The sequence below is a fragment of the Ooceraea biroi genome, chromosome 1 (assembly GCF_003672135.1).
Source record: "Ooceraea biroi isolate clonal line C1 chromosome 1, Obir_v5.4, whole genome shotgun sequence".
NCBI lineage: Eukaryota > Metazoa > Arthropoda > Insecta > Hymenoptera > Formicidae > Ooceraea > Ooceraea biroi.
Genome location: NC_039506.1, coordinates 4,103,947 through 4,119,934, shown reverse-complemented (window position 1 = coordinate 4,119,934; position 15,988 = coordinate 4,103,947). Strand labels below are relative to the sequence as shown.

The following is a 15,988-nucleotide window of genomic DNA, read 5'->3' as shown; positions in this document are numbered from 1 at the left end:
TACATGTCTTGTTACATGTCACATTGATATTCTAGAAAATTTTATACATGCTGAATCAACGGTATCACCTGGTTGACGAACACGACATACAGCGGCCGCTATCTTAATGAAATAATCATTGGTACTAAATCCGGACTCACCTTGGCCTTGGTCGCCTTGTCCAACGTGTGGCCGCTAAATCGGATCGTGCTCTCGGTGGCCGCCATCTCCAGCACCCCTGCAACAAGCAAGGAAAGAAGGTCAGCTAGTGTCACCGGTTTCCAGAACTAATGTCTTCTGACGCGACTACTCTCTACGTGTTGCCAATGAAAATACCGACCGAACAAATTGGAAGGCGAACGACATCTCCGTTGCGAAACCGTCTGACAGCTCGTTAAGCGAAATATCGGGAAGACTGTCGGCTATTTCTGTATCAGGATGATATTGTCAAGATGATTGCATTTCTAGGATATCTCGTTTCGTTTTATATACGTAGGAGAAGGAAGAGGGATAACAGGTTACTCGTTATGTCTTTAATGAAAATTGGACGTTTAAATCTCGTGGAACTTTAATCGTTAATCGTTTTTCTCTCTATATACGTTCTAATGATATAAACATTCGATTCGTATAATTAGTTATATTTTTATCTTAAGAAAAAAAACTCAAAATTATAGCTCGATGAACTTTCACTTTATATATCTTCTATTTCTTATCGTTTCTTATCTTTTTGCATATACATGTTTGTTCTAATAGAACTAAACTTGTTACATTTATCATAATTTTGTCGAAATTATGGAGTAAGATTCTATCAATAAAAATTCGACAAAATCAAGTTTCAGTCATTACCGGTGTCATTGGAAAGGCAACGCTGCATGCTTCTAAGACGATCCGCATTCATCTTCACGCTTGGAAAAGGGAGTTTTAATCAAGAATTCTTCGCAAGTGTTACATGATTAACAGTACGAACGTCACTATCTTTTTTAGGAAAAAAAAACCAGCAGTTACACACCCGCGAAAGATGACGGAATGTTATGAATGCGCGTTATGAGCAAACTGTCCCGAGGCGATCCTAGACTTGGACCAACGTGCTTGTATTCGAAGGTCGACATGTGGAAAAAGTGAGAACGTCCGTCATATAATTGACTGCTTGAGCGGTGTTACCGAGCCCCACTCACCTGCAACGTGGATGCTAATTTTCGCTGCGACGAGGCGGTCTCGTGACGTCAATATTCCGAATGACAAAATCAACTAATCTATTTGGAGTAGTTATAAAACGTCGTCTTCATGAGTTATTAATAATTTGTGATCTTCAAAATTTAAATATAGCTGTATAACGAATTAACTTGCATCCTACGCATTCAACTCGTACTCGATTAATGATCAATTTTAATTATTCGAAAAATCAACAATGTTTTATATAAATATATTATATCCGCATTTACATATTTTTGCGAGACTAACTATAAAATTATATCATAATTATAAATAATAAAAGAATCATATAATTTATATAATGTTCACGAATATTTCCATTAATTTAACTATGATTTGATTGAAGCAAGATGTATTTTCTATTTTGTTTTTCATTGGAAAAACCTACTGTTGAACGCTTCGAATGAATTTGATACTGTCTTCGTAATGACGAAGAGGAGTCGGTAAAATACGTGTGTTTCATGTTGCGCTTTAATCTGAGTACCGCGAAATATGGTTTATACTAAGCCACCTTCTTTTGTCACTTAAGCACAATTCAGAATTAAGTGTCTTTTGACAGGTGCTGAGAGCGACCTAATTACGATTTGCTTGTTTCGCAGCAAAGTCTCTCGCGTGGCTCAAAGCAACTCTCGGTTGAACAGCGCTTTGTTAATTGCACGCTTCACAGTATCACATAATAACCGGGTCTAATTATAGTGTTAAATTTTTGAGGTAACAACGTCAACTGTGATGAGTTTTACAATACGTGTTAAATCAAAGTTGCATTACTGTTACGTAAATCCGTTATTTACACTTTTCCGATTTTGAATAATTGAAAGTTAAAGTTATATGATAATTATGTCGCAGCAGTCGCTTAGAGTGAATAAAATGAATAAAGAGGATATAACGATGTAGACATTATTACATCACTGCATGTGGCAAGTTTAATATTTTCATTATTTCTGTAACGAAATTACTTTTATTAATGTTTCGTAGTAAGCATAATACGATAAATAAAATGATTATACATTGTTTTCGAGAAAATTTTAATAAAAGTTACAATTATAATAAATATTTATGCGATTAAAGACGCACGATAAAATTACATAAGAGAATGAATCAATAAATGTTGCGTATGAAAAATAAATGTGTTTATAGAAACTCGCAGGGATTACGAAATCAACAGGATGAGACAACTCCTTATTTCATACATCTGAAGCAACAACGGAAGCGTCAATACGTTATCAATCTGATGGAGCGACAAACCTCTCGTCCGGCTCAAAAGAGTGGCACGTCTCGCAACCATGCGTCAAGTGTATTTACCGTAATACAAACGTCAGTTCTTCGCGAGGAACACTCATTTCGAGGACACAGCGTGGTGTCATCGAATGAATCATTATTATGCAATCACACATGCAGGTACCAGAACTACAATGAGCTACGAGATCTGTTTTGTGAAATGACTTCGCGTGTTTCTTTTTCTAGAAATCTTAAGTAAGCATTAAATCAGTAATGATGTCACGTGCTTTTGCAATAACGATACTGCGCGTGTATTCTGACATATTTAATTTGCCCCATATATTATGCATAATCATAAAATTTTACTTATGTATTGTTTGCTTAAATATATTATTTTATATTATTTAGTTCAATGAGAGAGATTGACGCGCATGAACTTGTTTTAACAATTATGACTTTGTCAGTTTAATGACAAAGTGCCAATTTGCGTTAATTTTCCGCGCATCTGTTTGTTTCGGTACCGAGAGTTCAATAGGATCAGCGATACTTAGTAAGCAGTATTGATCCTACATCGCCATGATGAAATAATTGCCAATTAACGCAAACATAGTTCTGTATAAGACTCGAAGATTATGTGGTTTATGGTGAACAGAAAGCAAAGCACGATGCAACATTGATCATTAATAATTCATGTATATTTTACACACTGTTACAATTTATATTGTGTACATACAAATTGTTAACGTACAAAAGAGAAACTTTTCTGCCGTTTCCATCCACAAAAAAGTTTGTAATTTTTTAATTACATTAGCAGAATCATAGCAGACTAAACTTACATATCTGTAAAAAATTGTTGCTATATAAAACATTTAATAATTTTCGATGTAATTTAAGTTTACGCTATAAATCTTGTGAACGTGAGGTAAAAATTAATTAAAGTCATTAAAACTTTGATTTATCGACTGGAATATATCAATATCCAATCACAAACAACTCGATGTTACGCGTAATGAAATCGTCAGCCTCAGTTAGGAATTAAATCAGCAGGATAAAACAATCAATCATATAATCGCGAATCAATGTGTGACAGAATGAACGAAAATCGACACGATAGTCAACGTATTGTACAATCGAGAATTTTACTGGCAACGCAACGGAGGAACATGCGATAGGCCGAGCTACATGGCGTACCTAAATACAAGGGTTTCCCCTTGCGGTTTATTTTATGAGCGTTGATTAGACGCGCCTGTCTGGAATATCGCGCTATCATAACTGCACTGGACGTTAATTATCTCGGACATCATATTAATCATCGTTGCATGATGCGTTGCTAACGTACTCGGAACACAATGCGTTCGACTAAAAGCATAGGCTGGTTCGCTCGACCGATTAATCCGACTCGTTCAACGCACGTTTCTCGTTTACATCTGAAATGTAACCCAATATAACTAAACCAGCTGATACATGTCTCGGTCCTTAGAAGAAAGACCAACCGTACGACACGTATGTTATACAGGGTGTCCCGGGTTTTAACCGACAAACTGCGGGAGCATATTCTACTAGTGGAAAGAAGAAAAAATTCTTATATCGAGTTTGCTTAGAAATGCTTTATTACAAAGTTATAAACCAATATTGAAAAGAAATATGAGATAAGTAACAACGGATTTTTTTACAAAAATAAAAATTATGTACGCAATGATTTAGTGACGCATTTCAAAATGTTGTCCTTGCACATCGATACAAGCTAGACATCGACGTAGTACAGAATTTGTTACGGTACGACATTCCTGAAAATTTGGTTGCATCTCAGTAACTGAATTAGTAATTCGTTGCTTTAAATCTATCTGGTACTCTCCTGTTAGGAAATCTACGTTGATACTCTCGTACGGCAGCTCGTGCATTTCCGTCACAGAATCCGTACACGAAATGAATATCAGTGTATTCCTCATTTGAAAACACTTTTGGCATTCTGATAGTAATTGCTAGTTGACACGACGATTGAAATCTAACAGCTACTGTTGTGAAAGTAACAATCATACTGAATCGTTTCAACATAGTGAACATGAATACATGTGAATACACATAACATAAACATCTTCGACCTTCCAAATTCTACACTATGTTCCGTTGTTACTTATCTCATATTTCTTTTCAATATTGGTTTATAACTTTGTAATAAAGCATTTCTAAGCAAACTCGATATAAGAATTTTTTCTTATTTCCACTAGTAGAATATGCTCCCGCAGTTTGTCGGTTAAAACCCGGGACACCCTGTATATTCAAACAGAATGTCCCCCCGGGACCAGCAGGTAGACTGACTAATGCGTGGACATATGACATTTGTCCTACCTTCACAGAGTGATATTGATTGCTCTCATTTCGAGCTGCGGGCACTTTTATGCGTCGGCAAATACGAAAGCCCACTCGCGCAAAATGATCTCATGAACACTGAACGAAATCTAAACATCGCGTTAATTAAAATTAAAAATGACAAACTAAATGGCACTAGATGACGTAACTGAAACAATTCTCGCTTAACACGAACAAGGACGGACTTCGCAAATGCAGCATAGAATTCGTGTAAGAAATTCTTCCTAGTCTTGCGAATGCTTATGCAACGCAAATTTCTTGTCGGTTCGTCACACGTGTGGGTGGTCATTGGGACCTGCCGGAAGTCAACAGGTTCCTACGCAGAAATTTGTGTACGTTCCAGGAAAGCTCCTTGCGCGCGTGCCACGCGTTAGTGATAAATGGGATCAATGTCTGCTAATTGCCGCCGCTCGAGTAACAAGAATCATGGAGCGTATAAACAAATGACGCGTTTTGCTGAAGCGCGCGTGTATCGCGCGCTCATATCGCCGCTGCGTATCGGAAATTAATCACGATCGAACGATCCCGCCTGCTGCACTACCCATGGAATTATCCAGACCACCGGAACTCCGCAAACGTCGACGGGTTATCGGAAACCGAATGCCGGGCAACGTACGAAAACGTTTGACAACGAAGGGGAATATTATTAAACGATGATAAAGCCGTGTAAGCGATACGTGCGCGTATGCTTCGCGCGAACGTTATTATCGTGTAAACTAACATATGCTCTGCTACTCATCTCTAATCACTCAATGAGTCAGCGTGAGAATGACGTAGAAATTTTTATAAACAGTATCGGGAGTACCAGGTGCTTAATGGTATAATATTTGGATTACAAATTCAATATACGATTTTATAAAAAAATTCTTGTACATCATCTGCATACTTTCTCTTCTTATTTTTGTAACACGTAACCGTGTAAAAGGAAGCCGCCGCTTTATTCCGATTTTGTTTGGCCCCCAAGCCCACGAGTCCCCTATACGCAGGAAACAAACGTGTTTTCGGAGGTCTGTCGAACGCCAGTCGTGAATGTGATACAGATACAGGAAGCGGATTTTTAACAGGATATGACGAAACGGCCGGTCGTCGAAACGGAGTAAGCCGCGGCGTCACGTCACGATAGTTTCAGGAAAACGGCAAGTCGCGTGCAAGAGAAAGAGCCGTGTGTGCTCCAAGTAGATCGTAGGAACCGCAAAGCGAGTCCCCAGTCCTTAAACGGCAACGAAGCGTGGGTGAATCACAGGGACAACGGCATTTGACTGGTTGCGTCTACAATGATGCACACTTTTACGCCGCACAGCGTTCAGCCTTGACGCATATTGAATAATGGCAACGTAGTCCGCACGCCGCCGATATTTGCGGGACACTTTACATTCGTGTCGAACAGCCTGTTTTTTTTCTTTTTTTTTAAGCCGCATTTATGCCAGCTTCAGCGCGATTAAAGAGCCGCCTGCACATTTCGAGAATAATTCCGCGACCGCGATTTCCGTTACGAGCGTGACACCCACACGGCCGGTTTCCGTGTCATTTTGAAACACGAATGAACAACCGCGTTAATTAAAAAATTATGTACCTCGTCACGGCGACGAAGTGCTCCCGCGCGATTTCATTTCGCGCTGATAAAATTATTGTCGCAGTCGGCCGTTATTTCCAGCTCGTAATTCTCGATATCCTCGACATCGCGCTCGATTTTTCCGACTTTGCGAAATCCGCGTTACAGAATACATTATGACACTCTGAAATTTCGCCATCTCGTCATTTCGGAGCTGAAATTCCATCTCACCATGACATTTGCCGATTCGTTTGGCACGCAACAACCCGTTGTAACGTCGTCCGCTGATTGCATTGCGGATTACAAGGTCGCACAGAACCACCCCCGGAAGCCATATACTTTGTCCATTGCATGCGTGGAAAGAGACGTTAGTAGGAAGTCGCGATAAGGATTCGTCGTATGAAACGAAACTTGGGTCAGAGTTTATCATGGCTTCAGACATTCAGCAAATTACCAAATAGAATTAAACAGATAGACGCTTTTGCACAAGAATGCATAAAATAGTTGTACGGAAAAACAGCATGATCAATATTCTTGTTTTCTTAAAAACTTAATACTAAAATTCTCAGTAAAAACGATTCACATAACGAACATATAAATAAAATTAATGAACGAATCAATCAATAAAATTATAAACATCTCTTCGAAATCTTATTGATTTTTCTCGGCCGATATTTTTCGGCCATAGAAATGATTAAAAGATGTTAAAATTATTTGATTTTGCTCTAGCAATAGCTTTAAAAATTTATCATCATTTTACATCGTGCTAATATAATAATTTTCTAATTTTTAACAAAAAATAAAAAAGAGAGATACAAAATATAGTTAATCCTGCTCGAGAAGTTTGTTCAATAAAACGTGCAAAAATAAGATCTGTCCATTTTGTTGCAACAATTTTAATTATTTTTTTATATCGATTTGTTGGACACACACACACCCAAGTTCATTTAGCGAACGTATCTTTTGAATTTGCTTAAGGTAATGGAGTTCAAGCCGCATTTCGTTATATCGGCTCGCCGTGCAGCGTGACGATTCTCACGCGGTCGTGATTTCACTCGGCTCTCTATCGCGGTAGAGAGATACGGAAAATCGATTTCACGGTGCAAAAAGGTGACGGAACGATCCTCAGTCTCTCGCGAAACGCGTGCGGCACATCGCGTGCGCGCGTATGTGCACGAGCAACCTACTTGCTCGAAGCGAGGATAACCGTAAATAACGGTCACTGCACTTTTTACCGGATTGGCCGGACGAATCGACGAGTACGGGACCAGTCGAGGAGATCGCGGATCCTTTGCTGATCTTTCGTTTAGTTTCAGCAAACAGCGATATTCGCAAATCAAAGTAAGAAGAATATACAAAGCGGGCGAGAGCGGAGATATTGGGAACAGTAGCTCGAACAAATATTGGCAACTGGAAATATCTTCTTTGTGCCAAATATTATATACAAATATGTACTTAAAGTTTATCAAATAATTTTGTTATAAGATGAAAGATAAAAGCGTTCAAAGATATACAAAATAAATTTTAAATCATTAGGGAAAGCGAGTAAAGTTCTATCCTCAAGAACTTCTCAGTATTTGAAATATTTTAAATGTACAACAAAATATTTATTTAGTTTGTTTGGAATCAAGTATTTATCTTTACTTAGTTATCGAAGCTTCTTTGGTTTCTTTGTGACATTTGTTACATAAGACACGATCACGGGGATATTTCGCAATTACAAGGTAATATAATGACTGAAGAAGTATAGCAAAGTGCACAGGAAGTGTCTAATCAAATAGCATATATTAATAATGATCCCAACAACATAACATCCATCTGATTATATTTCTATTTATATAATAATAATATAAGCATTTATTGTTGTGCGTTTATGTCATAAGATATGAAATTAAAACTGGTACTAGTTCACGCACTGAATATTTTGTTGTATCGCATTGTTTGAAGGATTTGTTTTTTTTTGTGTCACAGCGTTCGTATTTTACACTGTGATATTTTTGTCCGATCATAAATTAAAAAAAAGAAGACAGATATCAAATCACTCTAATATTTTCTGACAATAATGGTAGAACCATGATAATTTTTAAAATATGTCGACAAAGGAAATATATACCAGCATGTGTTTTCCGCATGCGAAAGAGGCATATTTTATCTCTGTTTCCGTTTTCTGCTTTTATTTTTCGCGTGTGTTTATGAAATTAAAATATATAATGTACAAAATATAGATAATTACAATTATAGATAATTAAAGTCCATTCATATTATACAGGGTGAGACACCTAAAACAGGCCACCTGAATATCTCGGCTGTTATTGGTGATAGAAAACAATGTGTCAGACCAAACTTGCATGGTTTCGAGGGACACATAATTTGTTTTAAATAGTTTTTTATTCGGTGGACACGTAGAGGACATATGAAGGTCAACTGCGTTTTTTAAATGGTATGATATGTTTTTTTACGTACCATCTAGTAGAGCGTTTGAAGATGCGCACATTGATCTACGGGTCTAAATCATTCAAGGTCACTGAAGGCTAAAATTTCTAAGTGCTAGAACTTTTTCATTTCTGAGTTTACGGTATTTTCAATAACAGAGAACTCTAGGCAATATAAAAAATAATGATATTATCAACTCAGAACTTCTCGGAAAAGAAAAAATTTCTAACGGCTAGAACTTTTTCATTTCTGAATTTACGGTATTTTCAATAGCAGGGAACTCTAGGCAATATAAAGTAAATTATTTTCCCTTGCAGTTGGCCTTCAGTGACCTTGAATGATTTTGACCCGTAGATCAATGTGCGCATCTTCAAACGCTCTACTAGATGGTACGTAAAAAAACATATCATACCATTTAAAAAAACGAAGTTGACCTTCATATGACCTCTACGCGTCCACCTAATAAAAAACTATTTAGAACAAATTCTGTGTCCCTCGAAACCATGCAAGTTTGGTCTGACACATTTTTTTCTATCACCAATAACAGCCGATTTATTCAGGTGGCCTGTTTTAGGTGCCTCACCCTGTATACATGATTCTTTTTATCATTCAACTATTTATATTATATCCAAAATAATTTCTCGAAAAAGTGTTATCAAGATAAGTACAGAAATATTTACTAATGTTTAGTAAATATCTCAAAAATCTTGCCAAATAAAAAGAAAGAAAAGCATATATTATAATTAGTTATAATTTGTCTCCTTTTTTACTACCGGAATTGCTTGGCGTACGATCGTTAACATGCATTCATATAACTTGATCGGAAAACTGTCAGATATTATTCCATGCCGCTTCATCGGAGTTGCAGCAATTCTATCCATCCCACTGAAACTCATAGTTTCAACTATATCGACCAATAGATTATTTTAGATGACAAAAAGAATCTACTTGTTTTTTCAAAAAATCGCTTTCCAGCCCATGTCGTTTTCGGAATCCAGTAGCGTCAATCGATAGAAACAAAAATAGACTGCGCGGGTTCATCGATAGTCGACCTGGTAGCCGACGAATACCCCGAAGAACTCTATCAAATTATCAAAGGAGTATGTTGCAATAGGTCTGACAAAGTCGTAGAGCTGCAAGCATAAAAATAGCAAACGCTTCTGCCTGTTCTAGAACGATATAAATGCGACGTTTATCTTTACAACGAAATAAAATGAAAAATAATATTAAATATAATTATATGTATTTTCTCTCGGACTTATCAACAGAAAATTATAGATTATTATAAATTATCTATCTTTTTTATTTGATTACTCAATGAGTTTTACAGATAATCTTCAAGACTGTGCATTATTTTCGTGATTACTCTCATGTGAATAAAACACACGTTCTTATAATAGTCTATTCAATTAATATTTGTAGGAAACTCAATACCTTCTTCCGATAAGCCATTAAATTATCATTACGTATTCACGAAGTCGTGAGTCAGGACGTTGGCTGACAGAAGAAGCGGCTGTCACTGCTCGGAATGCATTTTCAGTATAACAAGGCGAGAAAGATCGAAAGACCTAGAGTAGGTATATCGAGGTAAGATATCTCCTCGTGAAATTCTCCGAGGGAATACTAATTCCGATCGTGCTCGCTGCCACTCTCGTCACTTCGCCATGATAGATTCACGAAGTGAGAAATGAAATAAAGGAAAAGAGAACGAGTGGGAATGTCAGAGTATCGAACTCTCATATGTGGAGCATGAAACAACGTCAATGGAACAATGTGGAATCTATTTTCTGACGTATGACCTGACGATACGAAACGTTTGGAGGAAAATGCGCGTCCATAATTTTAATGGGAATGTTATTCATGCGGAAGTTATTTTATCTTTGATAATATATCAAAAAGAAATTTATTGATTCTTTGTACTGCAATTTTATACATAAAAAATTCACGAGTATTGTAGCGTATAAATATGAAATACATCCACTTGTGTTAAACACATAAATAATTACAAATGCAAAGCATTATGCATACATCAGTATGTACATATCAAAATTACAGAATATTGATGAATATCGCTGCATCATTAATAATTACATCAAAATCTATTTACTTTTATATTTTATATTATGTATCTGCAAATTTATATTTAAATTCAGAGCTTCTTTAATATCATTTCACATCAAATGTAAATCTCTTCAGCGAGTATATTTAAAATAAAATCGCTCAATAAAAATCAGCTTGTTTTTCCACCCTACTTATGATATTAATTTCTAATAGCAATTTAAGATGTTTCTAGTAACAACTAAAGATCTTTTAGAGACTATTAATAAGATAATTCGGATACAAAATTATTAAGAACGTGTTTCTCATTTGTTCAGCCTAGATTTTAATAACAGATTGCGCGTCTCTCGTTAGCATTTGCGGATTAGCATTGCGGGGATAATTTGTAACTCACAACCCGGTCGGATCTGCTTCGAAGGCACCGAATTCTTCGGTGAGTAACAGAGAAACTTTGGTTATTATGCGAGTAAATCCAGTGCAGACTCGTGCGCACATTTCGCAACACTTCGGGGCGAGTAAAGTTTAATTCGCCGAGAGTATGAACGCGAATCTGAGCAAGGCCGAGTGCGCGAAAGAGTGCGCGACACGCCGTGGCGGCGCAACCCGCTTGCTCTGAGGAACAACAGGATAATACGGGTAGAAGAAGAAAGGGATGAAAGACAGAAAGGGAAAAAGAATGGTACGGAGACGAGGAGCACCGATGCGTGTAATCGCGCGACTTTTTTTTCATTTTCTATTATTTTTCGTGATCCCGCCGCTCTCAGCCCTCTCGCCGCATTCTCGATAGACCTCTCGTTGCTAAATCCCGACGTCCGATAAAAACTGTCGTGGGAAACGTCGTTTACGACCGGAAATGTGATTCGTGAGGTAAAAACCGAAGGTCTTACTTAAACCGAGCTATCACGAGGAATCGATTCTTGCATACGGTCACGGAAGTAATGGCAAATTGGATCCGCCATCGACGATTAGTTTTTACGTTCAAGAAACAACATCCGATTTCCTTTGACGGAAAATTACTTTATATATATATATATATATATATATATATATACTTTACTGAAATTTTTTAAGAATTAGATCTGATGGAGAAAAGTGAAATGATCAGAGAGACAAGAAGCTATTTAAATAGATCATACAGATGCAAATAAATATTATATGCCAATTACTATTTTACAAAAATTATATAAGATAGATACCTCACGTATATAATGTATGCTTTTCGCTAAATTATCATGACAAAAAAGATGATTATTAAAATATAAGTCGTGAGATTTCTACTGAGGATTACATACTATTCACACAATATGTTCAATTAATACGTCTATTAAGCTGACACAGCCACTTTAGCACAATCAAATAAAACATTCATAGAAATTTAGTGCTCTTTTGTTGCTAATTTGTTGCTCTATTCCGGATTTTGTTGCTGCAGCCATTTCTTAAAACACAGTGGCTGTGCTAGCTTAAGTTTAAAGTTAGCACAGCCATATTAAAAAAATTTTTTTAAATAAAAAACAAGGCATAATTATTTAGTGCTATTTTGTTGCTTCATTCACAAATTTGTTGCACCACCCTTATCATCGGAACACTACCCTTAACTATTGCGCGTTTAGCACAACATCCTAGAACTCGAATTTCAGGAAAAATTACGACGGATTATGTCATTTCGATTTTGTTGCTTTACATTTTCGTCAATCCCGATTTTGTTGCTCCACCCCTATGAGCAGAAAGCCACCCCTAGTTACACCTACCCAGCACAACACATTATAACTCGAATTTCAGGAAAAATTACGACGGATTATGTTATTTCGATTTTGTTGCTTCACTTTTGATAGCTGTAGTCGAATTGGTAAAGACGTTATGGATTGTAGGGAGATTCATGTTCGAACCCTGGCTAAAGAGAGACATTTTTTGCAATAAATTGGTATTGAATGTAACAGAACCCATGTAAAGCTGGACCCCCACCAACACCAAAAAAGTTTATAGCTATCAGAAAATTTAGTGCTAGTTATGTGCTAATTAGTTGTTATATTCCCGATTTTGTTGTTCGAATCGTTTAGCAGGAAATTGCGATAAAAATGGGGGTTCCATCTTAACGTTAAGCCGGCCTCTCCCATATTGAAGAAACTATATAGAGTGCTCGAATCAACAAAACAACTACACTGGAATTTGTTGCTATTTTGTTGCTCTAAGATAGTGTAAATTAATTAAAAAAATATAATACTGTTTAAAAGATACTAACATCCGCGAACAAGTACAACGCAGCGCGTCATAACTCTACCGACAAAACTCATTGCAAGAAGGTATTGCTAAAAATTACTAACCATAAAACACTTTTACATGAATAAATATGTACAATAATTAAACCACAACTAAGTTAAATTAACAATTATTAAACAAAAATCAGGCAATCACAGACTAGGCGCTTTAGCGATGAGCTAAATTACTTAAAAAATTTGTTGCTCGCAAGAATTTGGTCTTAAACTGTTCCCTGCATCACGGGCTATCGAAAATTACCAAAAACTGAATTTGTTGCTAACAAAGTGACAAAATAGCCTCTTATATGATCAAGTATACACACGGCTGTGCAGGAGCATATACACATATAGCGGCTGCTTTGGACCATTTTGGAACTAGCAACAAATTCAGTTTTTGGTAATTTTCGATAGCCCGTGATACAGGGAACAGTTTAAGACCAAATTCTTGCGAGCAACAAATTTTTTAAGTAATTTAGCTCATCGCTAAAGCGCCTAGTCTGTGATTGCCTGATTTTTGTTTAATAATTGTTAATTTAACTTAGTTGTGGTTTAATTATTGTACATATTTATTCATGTAAAAGTGTTTTATGGTTAGTAATTTTTAGCAATACCTTCTTGCAATGAGTTTTGCAATGAGCAGATTATTGAAAAAAGCGATGCAGTCTGCAGGACTATACATGTTCGAGATGCAGAATATAGACACGCAAACGCTTCTCCGTAATCACTCATGAAGATAATATACATACGATTACGCTACAATGAGTTAATCGCTATCAATGGTTGACGCAATCGGATACTACAGTCGACAGGACAATTTGCACTTTGTACAACGTCTTCAAGTTCATGCTAGAATTAAAGTAACTGTATCAATAAAAATGATCTAATAACATTGTTATAAAATTTCAATCTGTATTACTAAACGCATCATGTTCATATCTAAAAATATAAATTAAAATATAAAATTATACATTTGCGATAATATTTTATTTATTATAAAAATATTTCAACAATTCGAAAACATGCAGCCAATCTTCCATCGAAAAGTTTCTCGCAACGAAGCAAATCGCACGGAGAATTATTGCGGAATATCAACACCTATATCCTACACAGCTTATTCAAAGTGTTACGCTACAATTTCAGAAGCTGAAACCTCACGAGAATTGACGAATAAACATTATTTGTTAAGCGGTACTGACATAATTACGTATAATCAAATTTCCGAATGTTGAATATGAAATTAATGTTGAATGAAACGTTGAATAGTACGTGCGTACTATTCGATGAACTTTGATAAGGGGATGTCAGAATTTTAATGGCGTTAACTCCAGAAACAACACACTACTCTTGGAGAAACGTGGATTCTGCTGCAGGCGATCACTGAAATACGCGACTGGCTACGGTCCTGTCGAGCTGCGGTTTATTTTATTTGCGGCCACCAGGAGAAGCCCGGCTTAATTAGTTCACAGGCACGCGAGTCTATGTTTATCGCAGTCCTCGCCGAGCATTTAGACTGCATGGTACTATTAGCCTGCGCTAGAATGATTTTCCAATGATTTTCTTCTAGCGAAAAGTCCGCTTCCTGTGATATCAAGCCACACACATGTTAAAAAGAGCAGCTTTCGTGAACAAAATTGATTTTATCGAGTTCTACAAAATATTTTGGACAAAAGATGAAACTTAAATATTTAATATTAATATCTAATTTGTTTCACAATCAATGATATATCCCCATTTTGTTGAATAATTTTAAGCCATCTTAAGATTGCTCGCAACCATCTACTTTACTCTGAATTTATGTAGCGTTTTGTTAGCTTATCTCTGAAAGCTGTTCTAAAGGAATTTTTAGTTCAACATCCAACATTGAATTAGATAATCGTTTTATTGTTTTTTGTTATTAAATGTACGATGGGAATGGGGACCTAGGAGCAAGACATTTCGTACATTATTGGTTTCGCTAAATCGAAACACAAAAGAAACCGAGCGAATCAGCGGCCCGACTATTGCCAGAAATGTCAGATACTATTTTCGCATTTTAACGTATACGTGCGAAATCCACGATCGTCTATATCCGCGGAGCGTTTTGCGTTCTAGCGCGAATAACAAATAACGATGCTGATCCTGGAAAAGCGACAAGAGAAAGACAAAAATGCAGCGAAAAGAGAACTAGAGAGAGAAATAAAAAGTGGATCAGATCTTGGATAAATATTGTTCGCGCTTTCGCTTTGAGCGAGCGGAAAGCGCTCACGTGCGAAATGCAAAGTGTATATGTATGGCGATGACAACGTGTTCTTTCCGCTACGTTGTGCATAAACACTGTCAATCAGCTTGCAATGAAACGAAAACCAATGGCGAAAAGACATCATACGGATTTCCTTCCGAATCAATTAAATGCAAATTGAGACAAATGCCGCAAGAGAAATAAGTGAGTAATTAAATGAGTAATTTAGTTTGAAAGTGAGAGGAGAAAGAGAGAGAGGGAGAGAATGAAGTAATCTTACTATAAGTATCGATGCACTGTCTGTGGGAATTAAATTTACACTTTCAGTGTGAGCAACTCAGATAAGTTTATTACTAGAACTGAGTTGATTACGTCGATTGAATTGAGAAAGTTTAGCGAAAGGGAAATTTAATTTGTGATTGTTAGAAAAATCAACGATAGCATTAGCTAATAACGATAACGATTAGCTAATAAATCATTGATTCGTCTTCTTATGCACAAATCTATATTTTATATAAGATATGAATTTAAAATATATTCCAAATAAATGTAATATATATTTTTTCTGACAAATACACACATTTCTGTTATAATTAGGAATTTTATGTTAATTTATCAGGATTTTTGCTTGTTCCATATCTGGATAAACATTTATCAGATAATGTTGTCAATCAAAAATACGTATTCTTTAAA

The 15,988-nt window shown here is 36.3% G+C and overlaps 1 protein-coding gene across 6 annotated transcripts in view; it reads right to left on the bottom strand.

The window, feature by feature from the left end:
• Positions 1–15,988, bottom strand: part of LOC105286860 (serine/threonine-protein kinase tricorner) — a 120,470-nt gene that overhangs the window by 9,976 nt on the left and 94,506 nt on the right. For all 6 annotated transcript variants that reach the window (XM_026973729.1, XM_011352116.3, XM_011352114.2 and 3 more), the window contains one exon: positions 141–217. In XM_026973729.1, coding sequence (XP_026829530.1) covers positions 141–217 — 77 coding nt within the window. The remainder of the gene's footprint in view (positions 1–140; positions 218–15,988) is intronic.